Below are 14,209 nucleotides of genomic sequence, written 5' to 3'. Positions count from 1 at the left end.
CCAACTAACAACATTCAATAATATCAACTCAACTACAATCATAAAACATAGAAAACATCAATGCATTAAAGTGAATTCAAATTTGACAAGGTTCACAAAAATGAGGAATAAAAGAGACTAAGGAGAAGAGAAGAACATAACACTAGCAAAAGAACTAAGGAGTATTATAACTAAAGAAATTAAAATTAAGACAATAGAAGTAGAATTAACAAGTTCCAATTCAGAAATTCAAACAAGAGATGATCAAAATAAACTAAACCCTATAGAGAAGTGAGAGTTTCTTCCTCTAGAAAAACATAAACATAAAACTATGTCAAAACTCTCCCACCCTGTTGTGAATGTTGTGTCTCCTATATTGGTTGATCCCCCATCCTCTTCTCTTCAGTTGGCACCAGATTGGGCTTGGAAAGGGGTCCAAAACCCCCTAAAATCGCGAGTCACGTACTCTCATTAATGAGGCACATTTTTATCAGCTCACGTACGCGGCCAGAATGCTCACGTACGCGAGAACGCTCGAACAAGGTCGCGTACGCAGCCAGAATGCTTGCGTACACGAAGGTGCATCACTTGGTTGCATATGCAGCCAGAATGCTTGCGTACGCGAGATAACAGAAGTCGGAAGCTCCAATTTTCTTCATGATTCTTCATCCTAGAATGCTCTCTTTTCACTTTCCATACCATTTTTGACTTGTATAACCTAAAATACTTGAACACACACATCAAAGCTCCAATGGAATGAAATAGTGAAATAAAATCAACCTATTTAAGCATAAAAAAGCATACTTTTTTTATCATTCAATCTCAATTATAAAGGAATCACAAAAACATGACAATTCAAGGAATAAGTGTGTGAATAGTTGATAAAACTACCTAAATTAGCATTAGATAAACCACACTTGAAGTTAAAGAGAAGTGAGAACGGAAAATCAACCTTTTATTCAATGCAACTATCTATATGCAATCTATCTATATGTATGTAACTATTCCAAATAAATCATTTTTCAAGAAAGCTTCTATATACAATCAAGGTCTAAGACAATCATAACCAAATCACATTCATAATTAAATTGAGTCATATAAAAGAATTTAACCAAACTTGCAAGATAAGCAATAATCATAGGTGAAAATATGGAATTGAGTAATTGAACTCTCACTAGACGTGTATATGCACTCTAATTGCTAAAGTGTATAAAGGGGCAACTCGTCTCTCCTCTAATAAGGCTTTCTAAAATTTGTTCTTCATCTAACAATCAACAATTATTTCATGCATGCATACACTCATCATGAGGTCTTTCTAAGGGTTGTAACGGGGTTAGGGTTAAGGTGGGAATGTATATGGCCAGATGAGCTAAGATTTGAACCTTTTGATTGACTTAAGCTCTCACAAAACTCATATACAAAACATACAATGTCAAAACAATTCACCCCTTTATCCTTTCCTCTTCTTATACTATCATGCATTCCTTCTAATTTAAGTTTTCATATGCACTACTATTATTAATTTCTTTGTTAGGGTTCTTTGTCCCCTTTTTGTGTTATTGTTATAATTTTTTTTAAGAATATATATAAATATATATAGATCAAGAGCTAATGAATATGAGTCAATCCTAGGAAAGCATGACTTATACCCAATTCCAAGAGTTTTACTATGAGAAATCAAAAACCAGTTCTATCTACCAATATGCTTAACTTCCCACATTTTATCTATTACACAACTTCACCAACTTAAATCAATCAAAGATCCAAATTAGGTGCATAAATAATGGTTTTTCACTTAAGGTTGGTAATGTGCTAAATTAAGAATCAAAAGGGATCATTAAGGCTCAAATTGGTTAGCAAAGGTAGAGAAGAAAGTTGGCTATTTGGGTAAGTGGGTTAATTGAAAAGAGGGCATCAATCATATAAAATCATGTACACATGAAATAATGGACATAAAGAATTGAACAAATTAAAGATCACAATCATAGAGAGGAAAATACACAAGAAATAAACTAGTGATTGTATAACGCAATCGCATGCAATAAGGCTCAAGACTCACAAGTTGTATGTTCTTTAACTCAAAAACCATATTCCACAATGAAAAAATCATGCAAGTTTTGATGCAAAAAAAAAAATTTCAACTCAAATCAATTTGAATTTTTATACTCTATATAAAAGGTAAGCTTCTTGAAAATTTCATTAAATTGACTAATATTTATTCTATATATGTAAATAATATGATTGGATGGAAAAGGTCAAAAATCCTAAGATTAACTCCTAGTTTCAATCAAACCAAAATAGCAAGTATATAGGAAATCAAACTTAGGTGCGATCATCACATCATCCCAAATCACAATCATAACTAAAAAGTTAAAAAGGAAGACTAAAAACATGCATTACTACAATAGTGCTAGGTTATATACAAGCAAAATTAAAATGTGCAATAAACTAAATAAAAAGTAAAACTAAGTAAAAATGTTTCAAAAGGTATAAAATATATACAAAGCAACAAAAAGCATAAAACTAAAAACTAAACTATTAGTGTTCAAAAATGAAATTTCACCCAAAATATACTTGCTCAAGATGGACAACCTCCCGACACTTAAAATGTAGCATCGTCCTCGGTGCTCAGGTGGAAGCTTCGTGAGAGGGGGAAGGTTGGTGATCAATGGTCATATGAACTGGCGGATAGACCTCAACGCCCTGTGCTCCCTGAGGTGAGGATGCTGGCTGATCATCTGGTGGCTGGGCCGGTGGCTGGAGATACCTCAACACCAATGGCTCCAGCTTTAGCCTCGTGCTCAGTTGGCGGAGATACCTCAACACCCTCACCTTGAGTTGCATCCTCTACTTTTGATTGTTCCTCAGCTGTTTCCATTTCATCTTTCATCGGGTCCCAATCCCTATTCTGCTGCTTTGTATTCTTGTAGCTCCTATCTATGTGGCGCTCCAATCACTCTAAACACTCCAGGATGTTGATGCTGCTGGCATCGAGGTAGGGGGCTGTGGTGCTGCTGTAGAAGGCTGTGCTATTGTTGAAGAAGTCTGTCCCTCAGCTGTTGTGCTCTCATGCTTCTGTTTCTTACCACTTTCCATTTCGTCCTTGAGCCACTTCCCAAAAGGAATCTTTTTCTCCTTACCGGAAATCTCAGGGACATAATCTTCTTCCTCCCATTCCACTCCTTCTTTCCTGGCCATCTTAGCAATAAGGTAGGGAAATGTCGCCTTCTTCCTCCCAACATAATACACTCTATACATAGACTCTCAGACGATCTGTGGTAGGAAGACTGACTTACCTTCTAAAACAGTCCAAATCAGAATAGCCAATTCAACTGGAATAGAAGTCTCATGTGAGCTCGGCATAACATAATTTCCTAAGATCTACTGCCACATCCAAGCTTTATGGACCAGCTGCTTAACTGCGATACCCACAGGCCTGTTGTCAGTGCCTAACTTCCATTCACTATCAGGAACAACGATCTTTTTCAGTATTTTATCCCAATCCAATCATTTGCATGATTTATCTTCAATTGCTTTAGCATAGGCACACTTCTGTTTTAGTTTTGGAGGGATTTGAATGATCTCAGCAATGGCAGCCTCAGTGATTGGAACTTGCTTGCCTCTCATAAACACAGTCTTTAAAGTAGGAGTGTAGAAGTTGGCAAAGAATTCGATTGCCCAGTCCTGACTGTACTTTTTCAACTCCATGTCAATAAAATTCCATCCCCGACTTTCAATGTTGTCGTTCACCATTCGGCGCAAGTCGATGGAATTTTATCCCACTTGATGACTCTTTCAAAGTAGAGTTTTTTCTTCTTGAAGAAAGTGACGTATTGCTTCTCAGAATATAGGTTTGGGAACCTTTTGGTATATTTGCTAGAACTCCCATATTGGGATCCGAGAGAAGAACATCACTTCCTTGAACCGGTTGCTTCCATTTTCCAGCTGTCCACGTTCCTTTTTCTGGTTGCTTGCCTTTTCCAGTTGTTATCATTCTGAAACAGAGCAAACACAGTTTATAAGAAATGTATCAAAAGTAATAGCTCACAGGCAACAGTGTGTGAGTTATGAAAAATCTAGAAGAAACAATTCACATTCGTATACTATAAGCTTTCACAGCTAAACAATTAATAATGAAGTAGGTAGTATAAAGCCTACACAAAATAGAACAGAACAATGCTGATTGACTTAGGTTGTGCAATCATGACAACATACATGTATATTAAAAACATATTGGGAGAAATATATGCATATTGACATGAAAATCAAATTGCAGGCCTTAAGTTAAAAATTGAATATACATGTGGCCATTCATGTAATTCATATTGAAATAAAAGGCTCAATCTAAGAAGCATGCATCAATCACCAAAACAGATCAGAGCAAAAGTTGGCATATGGGATTCAGTTCAACAGAATTGTCACAATGAAGGACAAAAGAAAACAGCACAAAAGTGAACGTCACGTCATTATTATGAGGAATTCAAACCTCTTCTAGCAAGAAATGGCAATCATTAAAGAGACATCAGCTGCTTAGTTGGTTAATTGAGTTTGATGACATTTAGAACAAGTCAAGAAATTCACCAACTCAATGAACTAATAAGAGGTAAAATGATGCCCATATTGTTGAGAAAATTTGGCAGCATTACGGTAGTAAATTGCTACGTTCCCATATTTTAATCAATTAATTCAAGTTTCATATGAATATATTGACACTAAACACACAAAAACCACATGTGAATTCATATGAAATAAACAAGTAAGCCAACATACAGCACAAAAGAAGCAGTTAAGCTTAACCAATTAAGCAAAATAACAAGGAGCAAGTAATGGCCTAAAATACAGCACCAAAACAGTAATAATGAACAAAGGTAATGGACTCAGGCAGCATTCTATTCATTGAGTTCAATAGCCATTCCAGAAGCTACATGAGTTCAAACAAATAAGTATAATTAAATCCAATAATGAAGTGCAAATTGAAATAGGAACTCAGCACACTCAGCAAGGATATAGCAGCAATCAGAATTATGCACTAGCATCAAACAAATCAAATAAGCACATGGGCAAATCAATGAAACCAGCAATATTTCCAAGTAGCAAGGTAAACCTAAATCCACTATTCACGCCAGATTCTCTAACCACCTAATCAACTAAGCATGCATGAACTAACTAAACTAAATTAAGCAAAATTAACTGCAAACATTAATAAACCAAACGAAATAAAATAGGGGAAAGATAAAAACCTGGGAAGCAGAGACAGGAAAAAAAAGATGGTGGCTGAGTGGTTGGTGATGCTGGTTAAGTGGCGGTACTATGGTGGCAATGGAGTTGCTGAGAGAGGTTGCGGTTGGATTGTAGCTACGAACAGGGGAGAGAAAGAGAAAATGGAAGGGTAGAAGAAGAAGGAGAAGAAAAGAGAATAATAGAAAAAAAGAAGAAGAAGACACACCGGTGGCGATGGTGACCGACGATGGCAGTGTTGGAAGGAGAAAGAGGTTGAGGAAGATGAAGGGTGAAGAAGAAGAAGAGAGATGTTATGTGCGACGGGGATTAGGGCTCGAACCTCCCCACACTTTTGATTAAAATTCCATTTCGAAATATATTTGTTTTTTATATGTTCACGTGCGCAAGGGGTTGCGCGCGACGTGGCCAAGTGCTACCTCCTATCCATCTCGCGTACGCAAAAGAGGGGTTGCGCACACAACTTAGCAAGAATTGGGAGGCTGCGAGCATGAAGAGTGGCACGCGACGCAGCCGAAGCTCACTGCCTCAGCAACTCACGTACACGAGATAATGTTGGCATACGTGAACAAGACATGCTAAGGGAGGTTGCGTACGCGAAGAAAAACATGCAACGCAACCAAGGCACACTGTTTGGGTGACTCGCGTACACTAGTCAGGGTTACGCACACAAGGATTCGTAATTCCTCAAGGCTGCATATGCAAAGAGTGACACGCGATGCAGCCAAAGCTAACTATTTGGGTTCGTCACGTACGCAAGCAGTGGCTACATACACGACCAAGGCTGTAAACAGAGTTTGCGTACGCGAAGAGAAATTCGAGTACGTGAGGAAAGCTGAACACTAAGTTGAAATTTGCTTGAAACAACTACCTAAGGCTACAATATTCACATCTTAAGAGTCCAAACTTTCAAAAAACACCTAAAACTAACAAACTAGATAAATTCAAAGGAAGAATTCAAAGATCATAGCATAGTAGGGTGTTTTCCACCTAGCACTTTTCTTTAACGTCTTTAAGTTGGATAGTCATGAGCTCAAGATTCTTCACCTCCGGGTGCTTCCTTAAGAAGGAACACCTCCAATTCCTTTGGTGCCTTATAACCATGATACTTCTTTACTCTCTGGCCATTCACTTTGAATGTTGCTCCACTTTGAGGATGGAAAAGCTCAACCACTCTGTAGGGCTTTACTTCTTTCACTTTTAAAGGGCCATCCCACCTTGAGCGAATCTTGCCCGGCATGAACCTAAGTCTTGAATTGTATAGAAAAACTTCATCACCCGCTTGGAAATCTTTCTGGCGGATATGGTGATCGTCAAATGCCTTAGTCTTCTCCTTATAGATACTTCCATTCTCATAGGCCTCCATCCTAAGACATTCAAGTTATTCTAATTGCAACTTCCTTGCTATGCTTGCCTTGGTGAAGTCCATGTTACATTGCTTGACCGCCCAATATGCCTTATCTTCAATTTCAACCGGGAGGTGACACGTCTTCCCATAGACAATCCAAAAGGGGCTCATCCATAACGGAGTCTTGTATACAGTCCTATATGCCCACAAGGCGTCACCCAACCGAGAACTCCAATATTTTCTTTGTGGGTTTACCACCTTTTCCAAAATCATTTTTATCTCTCGGTTGGATACCTCTGCTTGGCCATTAGTTTGAGAGTGGTAAGCAGTTGCACCCTTGTGTACTACACCATACCGTTTAAGTAATGCTTCCATCTTCCTATTGCAAAAGTGAGTACCTTGGTCGCTCACGATGGCTCGTGGCGACCCATAACGGCACACAATATTGTTTATTATGAAAGAGACCACAATGTTAGTGTCATCAAAGCGGGTATGAATCGCTTCCACCCACTTCGATACATAATCCACCGCCAATAGAATGCAAAGATACCAACAAGAATTAGGAAATGATCCCATAAAATCTATGCCCCATACATAAAAAATTTCACAAAAAAGCATGGGTTGTTGGGGCATTTCATCTTTTTGGGATCCATTTCCTGATTTCTGACATTGGTAACATAAGAGACAATATTGGTATGCATCTCTAAATAGTGTCGTCCACCAGAATTCACAATCTAACACCTTTTTAGCAGTCTGTTGGGGGCCAAAGTGACCATCACACTCGGATGAATGACAAAATTCAAGAATAGATTGGAATTCTGACTCCGGAACACACCTACAAATCACTTGGTCCGCCCTACGTCTCCATAAGTGAGGGTCATCCCAAATATAATATTTGGAATCACTCCTCAACTTGTCTCTTTGTTGTTTTGAAAAATTAGGAGGAAAGATTTTGGCAACCAAGTAATTTGCCATAGGCGCAAAGCAAGGAATGCTAGTAGAGATAGCATGCAAACCATCTAACAGAAATGAATCATCAATCGGGAATGGGTCATATTTAATGTTTTCAAGGCGGCTTAAATGGTCCACAACCAAGTTTTGAGACCCACTTCGATCTTTAATCTCAACATCAAATTCTTGCAAGAGCAAGATCCAATGGATGAGCCTAGGTTTAGATTCATTTTTCGTTAGCAAGTATTTCAAGGCCGCATGATCCGTATACACCACTATCGTTGAGCCGAGCAAATATGATCTAAATTTTTCTAATGCATGAACAACTGCTAGGAGCTCTTCTCAGTAGTGGTATGAATAGATTGCACTGCATCTACTGTTAAAGAAGAATAAGCAACAATGTAAGGAAGTTTACCCTTGCGCTGTGCAAGCGCGGCACCCACAGCATGATTAGAGGCATCGTATATAATCTCAAAAGGTTGTGTCCAATCAGGTCCTCTTACAATGGGGGCTATGGTAAGGGCTTCCTTTAGCTTTTCAAACACCTCTTTACAAGCATCAGTAAACTCAAACTCGACATCTCTCTGTAGCAAATCGGAGAGAGGCAAGGCTATCTTGCTAAAATCTTTAATGAAGTGCCTGTAAAAACCTGCATGTCCCAGAAAAGAGCAGACTTCTCACAGAAGAGGGGTAAGGCAGACTAGCAATAATATCAACTTTAGCTGGGTCAACTGAAATACCTTTATCATAAATAACATGTCCTAACACTATGTCTTTTCTTACCATAAAGTGACACTTTTCAAAATTAAGGACAACGTTAGTGTTAACACAGCGTTCTAAGACCCTAGCTAAGTTATCTAAACAACAATCAAAGGAAGTTCCTTATATATTGAAATCATCCATAAATACTTCCAAACAACTTTCCATGAGATCGGAAAAGACACTAGTCATGCAACGCTAAAAAGTAGCAAGTGCATTGCATAAAAACCAAATGGCATCCTTTTGTAAGCAAAGGTGCCAAAAGAAAAAGTGAAAGTGGTCTTTTCCTGATCCTCAGGAGTAATGTGTATTTGAAAGTAGCCAGTGAACCTATCAAAGAAGCAATAAAGAGATTTATCGGACAAGCGGTCCAACATTTTGTCAATGAATGGAAAGGGATAGTGGTCCTTCTTTGTTGCGGCATTTAGCTTCTTATAGTCAATGCAAACCCGCCAAGAATTTTGTACCCTTGTTGTGACCATCTCACCATCTTCTTTCTTGATAGTGGTGATTCCTGACTTCTTTGAGACAACTTGAACCGGACTCACCTACTCACTATCGGAAATCGGATAAATGATGTCCGCATCAAGAAACCTTGTGATTTCCTTCTTTACAACATCAAGAATGGTGGGATTGAGCCTTCTCTGTGGTTGTCTTACTGGCCGAATTCCATCTTCAAGGAAGATGCGGTGCATGCAAGTACGTGTGTCAATTCCCACAATGTCGGATAGGCTCCAACCAATTGCCTTCCTATGCCTCTGTAGGACCTCAAGGAGCTTCTCTTCCTCTTGGGTTGAGAGCTCACTAGCAATGATTACCAAAAATCTTTGATTGTCCTCAAGAAATGCATATTTCAAGTGAGAGGGCAAAGGCTTCAATTCAGTGCTCACTTTAAGTTGTGGCTCCTTTTCACCATGATCAGCGAGCTCATCCTCATCGGCTTTCTCATGTTTATCCTTCCCTTGAATCACGGGAAAATAAACATTTCTATAGCCTTCTTTTTGAACTTCTGCCACTACTTCATCAATGATATCACACTGGAGAATGGAGTGCATCTTTGATAGATGTTTCATTGCTTCCTCCAAGTTGAATTTGATGGTTTTGTCACCTACCTCAAAAGAGTATGTGCCGGTGAAGGCATCCAATTTGAATTTAGGGGTTTTTAGGAAAGGTCTACCAAGCAATACGGATAAAGAATTTCCACTTTCCGTCGGAAGAATTTCAAGGATGTAAAAATCAACCGAAAACACTAAATCCTTGATTGTCACAAGTACATCATCCGCTATTCCAACTGCGGTGATAACACTTTTGTCGGCTAAAGTAAATTTAGCGACCAACCTCTTCAAAGGTGATAAGTTCAATCTTGCAAACACAGAGAGCGGCATGATGCTCACACATGCGCCTAAATCACACATGCAATTATAAAAGGCAACACCACTAATCCAACAAGACACCAAACACGGCCCAAGGTCACTACATTTCTCCAAAATGGAGTTCATCAATGAGTAAATAGAACTACCCAAAGACAAAGTTTCAAGTTCACCAATCCTATCCTTATGTGTGCACAAATCTTTCAAGAACTTAGCATATTTAGGAATATGTTGAATGATATCAAGAAGTGCAATGGTTACCTCAACCTTCTTGAAGACTTGCAACATATTGAGGTCAAATTTCGGAGCCTTCTTAGCTTTCTTTTCCATAGAAGGAAAGGGAATGGGGATGGACTCATCCATCACAGCCTTCCTCTTAGGTTCGTTGGTGCCTATTTCATCTTCCTCTTACTTTGTTTCTTCCTCATAATCCTTATTTTGGGCTTCAACAACCACTTCCTCCTCGTGGATATCCTCCATGGTCTTAGGAGTCACTTTCTCCAATATAGTCCCGAACCTTAGGGTGATGGCATTAAGGCCACCTTTTGGCCACCTTTTGACATTGTTGGTTGGAGGAGGTAAGGACAATCTAAAGAGCATCTCAGCTATAGAGGACATTTGGGTGTTGAGACTCCCAAATTGATTCCTAGTGTTCTTTTCATTTTTCTCTATCATAGCCCAAAGCCTCTCTTATTCTTGGTAGATTGAACGAAAAGCATCCTTATTTTGGGTTGTGGAAGAGGAAGAAGGTTGATTGGTAGGGGCTTGTTGTCTTTGGTGGGGTAGTTGGTTTGGTTGTGTTGTGAGTGTTGGTATGGTTGATTGTGGTGATTTTGGTTGCCTTGATAGGAATTGTTGTGGAACGGTGGTTGAGAAGAATGTTGGTAATTGTTTTGGTATTGAGAAAAAGGGTTGCCTTGATTCCACATTTGATTGCGGTTGTTTCCTTGAGAGTTATCCCTCCACCCTTGATTATAAGTATTTCCATGAGAGTAATTACCTTGACTTTGAGGGTGGTAGGAAGAATGGTTTCTGTAATTGTTGGTTACAACAAGAGTGTAGTCCTTTTAGACTTGAGGACATTGGTCGGTGTAGTGTGAAGTCCAAGAGCACACACCACACACTCTTGGAGGTCCCTCAATTTGAAGATGCTTTTTGTCCTTGATGAATTTCCTTAAGAAGGTTGGTCATCTCCCTAAGCACTTTAGTCAAGGCCGAATCGGTAGAAAATGCTTCCGTCAAACTCTTGCGAGGATTGTTCCTCACCCATGCATGTTGGGTAGCTTCGGCGACATCATTGATCAAGCTCCATGCTTCCTCTGCCGTCTTATTCTTAGAAAGAGAACCTCCACTAGATGCATTAAGAAATCTCCTATCTGGTGCATAAAGACCTTCAGTGAAATAGCTAATGAGCAAATGAGTATCTAATCCATGATGTGAACAAGACTCCAACAACCTCTTGCATCTTGTCTAGTACTCAGAAAGGATCTCTTGGTCCCTTTGCATAATACCAAAAATTTCTTTCCTGGTGTAATCAGTCTTTTCTGGAGGGAAGAATTTATCCAAGAATTCTCTTCTCAATGAATCCCATTCAGTTACTACTTCATCAGTCTGAGAATAAAACCACTTCTTTACTTGCCACTCAATAGAGATGGGGAAGGCAAAGACCATAATCGCAATTTCATCGGCACCATGCCTCCTAGCCGTAGAGCAAGCCACTTGGAAATCCCTCAAGTGTCTAATAGGATCTTGGCCAGGTAACCCATGGTACTTAGGCAACAAGTTGATGAAGCTATTCTTCAATTCAAAATTTGGATTGAGATTGGGATACCGTGTTTGCAAAGGTTGAAGGATAAGATCCGATGCTCCTTGCTCATGCAAGGTGATCCTTCAAGGCTCCGCCTTGTGAATATCACCTATAGTATTCAAGGATATATCAGTAGTTCCAACAGAGGAGTAAGAAGTCCCTTCGTTGAATGTGGATTCCAGATCACTCTTCGATTGGTCTAGTGTTTCGGAAGGTTCTTCAAGAGAGGCAGATGCACTAGCCGTGTAATCCAACCGACGTCAAGCTTGCCGAATATGAAGTAAAGTACTTTCAAGTTTAGGATCTAATTTGGCTAGACTAGGATCCGGTTGTGACCAAGTCATTCAACTTGGAAACTGTTCCGAGGGTTACCTGAAACTGAAGGTCGATCTCGGATGAGATCTGTTGTTGTGGCTGGAGCCGTCGTGTCCGACTTGTTGGATCTGGTGGTGCCGCTGATCCTTGATCACCGGTGGGTGGTGGTACCTGCAAGAGACTCCGATGCTTAAGTTAGCACGTGCTTTAGGCAGGTTTTTTGTGTAGAATCAGAGTATGAGTTATACCTGGGTGCTCCAGTGTATTTATAGTGGTGTGAGCTGACCTTTCTAGATAATATAAGTTAGTTGTCTTATCTTATCTTTGAGTGAAGTCATCTTATCTTTTAGGGCTTAGCCGCCTTTTGAATGGGCTGCGCTCCTTCGTCTAGGCCTACTTAGGCCTCCATGGCGATTTGGCCGAACTCTTTAAGGAGAGGTCGATGGCAGTCCAACCTTAAGAGGTCTGTTGCTCTTGTCTTCAGTCAACCCGGGTCATATAGCTCGACCCAGGGTATGAACAGTGCCCCTACTCGAGTTCGATCTTTCCCTTGAGGTCGTGTCTTTTTAGATTTCGACCCCTTTGAGGAAGTCGTGCTCGGGCATTTTGCTTTTGGTTGATTTCTTGTGTAACTTCTGGCAAGCTTGTTTTTACTTGAATGCGAAGCGTTTCTCTCTTTGTTTTTTGATTGTAGCGTGCGTTGCACTTCCTTGGGAACGTGCGAGGGTTTAAAAACTCATTAAATTTACCTTTGTCGTTTCTTTTTTTCCCTCTTTTGTATTTCATTTTGAATTTTAAAAGATCCTTTTCAGTTTTTCTTTTCTTTTCTCTTCGCTCTTTGCTGGTTATTTACTAAGGCGTTCCGCTCGTCATCTTCTTTTGTCTTCACATCCCCAGGCTTCCCTTTTACTTCGCTCGTAAGCGCTTGTTGGTGTCGTTGTTCTGAGCATTTATCGACTTTTCCTCGGCAGGTTGGTCTTCCTTCTTTTATACTTTGATGATCGTTCTTTTATGCATGCTCTTGCTGTTGTGTATTTTGATTTTGATTTGAGTTTCACTCTTGAGAAGCTTGCTTCATTTTGCAAAAAGATTGCATCTTTGTGTCTGATCGTCATTGTGACTTTCTCCCTGTCACTCTTTGTTTGATGAAAATGTGTGCCTTCTGGTAGTTTTGTTTTTTGTAAGGCTTTTTTGCTTGTCGCTGTTCCTGTCTCTTTTTACCCTTGCATGACCTCTTCTTGTACAAAGCTTTTTGTTGAAATTTTGATGGAAAAAAGGTTTAAGCTTTCTTTGATATTTTTTGCGTGGTTTGTGATGATGATGGCATTCGCTATTTGTATGGAGAGATGTTTCCCTTAAAAAGATGATTGAACTCCTTGTATTTAGGGCTGGCTTAGGGCATGAATTTTTGCGCCGACTTCTCTTTTCTGGGTTCTTGCCTTGTTGTTGCCTCCAAAGGGTGCCCCTGGACTTTAGCGTGAGTCCTGGGGGTTTCCCTTTTACTGCCATATTTGACACTTGCTGATTACTTTTTATTGTCCGAGTTGTTTCCTTATTTGCCCGAGTTGTTTGGTAGTAATCCATTTCTTCTTTTTCTTACTGCAGGGATAGTTGGCCTATGTCTTCCTGAAAAAAATATTGTTGAGATGTCTACTAAGATCGTTGACGGCATGTCTGACTGGCTGGACTCCATAGTCTTAATGTGTGTTACCATGGCTGACCCCGAGTACTGTGTGAGACTTAGGAGGTTCCATAGGATTTGTAGTGATAGGGACGAGGAGAAGAATTATGAGTTGTTGTCGCCTGATGATAAACCCCTATTTTATGATTCATCTTGTGCTCAAATTGAATGTTTTTATCAATTCTTCACCCACTTATTCATATGAATTGCATGGTTTTACTTTTCCTTTCTTATTATGTGATAAGTGTGAAAACATGTTTCCTATGCTTTAAAAGTATTAATTTTAATTAGCCTTTATTACCATTCGATGCCGTGATTTGTGTGTTAAGTATTTTCAGGCTTCATAGGGCAGGAATGACTTAGAGGACAGAAAGGAAACATACAAAAATGGAAGAAAAGCAAAAAATGGAGATTTGAAGAAAAGGCAGCGACGCGTACGCATGGATGACGCGGACGCGTGCCTAGCGCGAAATGGCATCGACGCGAACGCGTGACTGACGCAGACGCGTGCCTTGAGCAGAACACAAATGATGCGTACGCGTGACCGACGCGTACGCGTGACAAGGAAAAACTCCAGACCACGAGAACGCGTGACCCACGCGCTCGCGTGACAGACGCCACGTACAAGAATCTGCAGAAAATGCCCCCAGTGATTTCTTGACCCTTTTTCGGCCCAATTCAAAATCCAGAAACACAGAATATAAGCCAGAGAATGGGGAATCAAACAACAACTCGCAGAAGACAACAATATACAACATTCA

General features: G+C 39.7%; 1 protein-coding gene across 1 annotated transcript; it reads right to left on the bottom strand.

The window, feature by feature from the left end:
• Positions 1-7,845: 7,845 nt before the first annotated feature.
• LOC140183119 (uncharacterized) lies at positions 7,846-10,008 on the bottom strand. The gene is made up of 2 exons (XM_072231136.1): positions 8,832-10,008; positions 7,846-8,165 (listed from the first exon to the last, which is right to left on the bottom strand). The coding sequence occupies exons 1-2, from the start codon at positions 10,006-10,008 to the stop codon at positions 7,846-7,848; spliced, it is 1,497 nt and encodes a 498-aa protein (XP_072087237.1).
• Between the last annotated feature and the right edge of the window lie 4,201 nt (positions 10,009-14,209).

The sequence above is a fragment of the Arachis hypogaea genome, chromosome 20, assembly GCF_003086295.3.
Source record: "Arachis hypogaea cultivar Tifrunner chromosome 20, arahy.Tifrunner.gnm2.J5K5, whole genome shotgun sequence".
NCBI lineage: Eukaryota > Viridiplantae > Streptophyta > Magnoliopsida > Fabales > Fabaceae > Arachis > Arachis hypogaea.
This window is presented reverse-complemented; position numbering and strand designations above follow the sequence as displayed.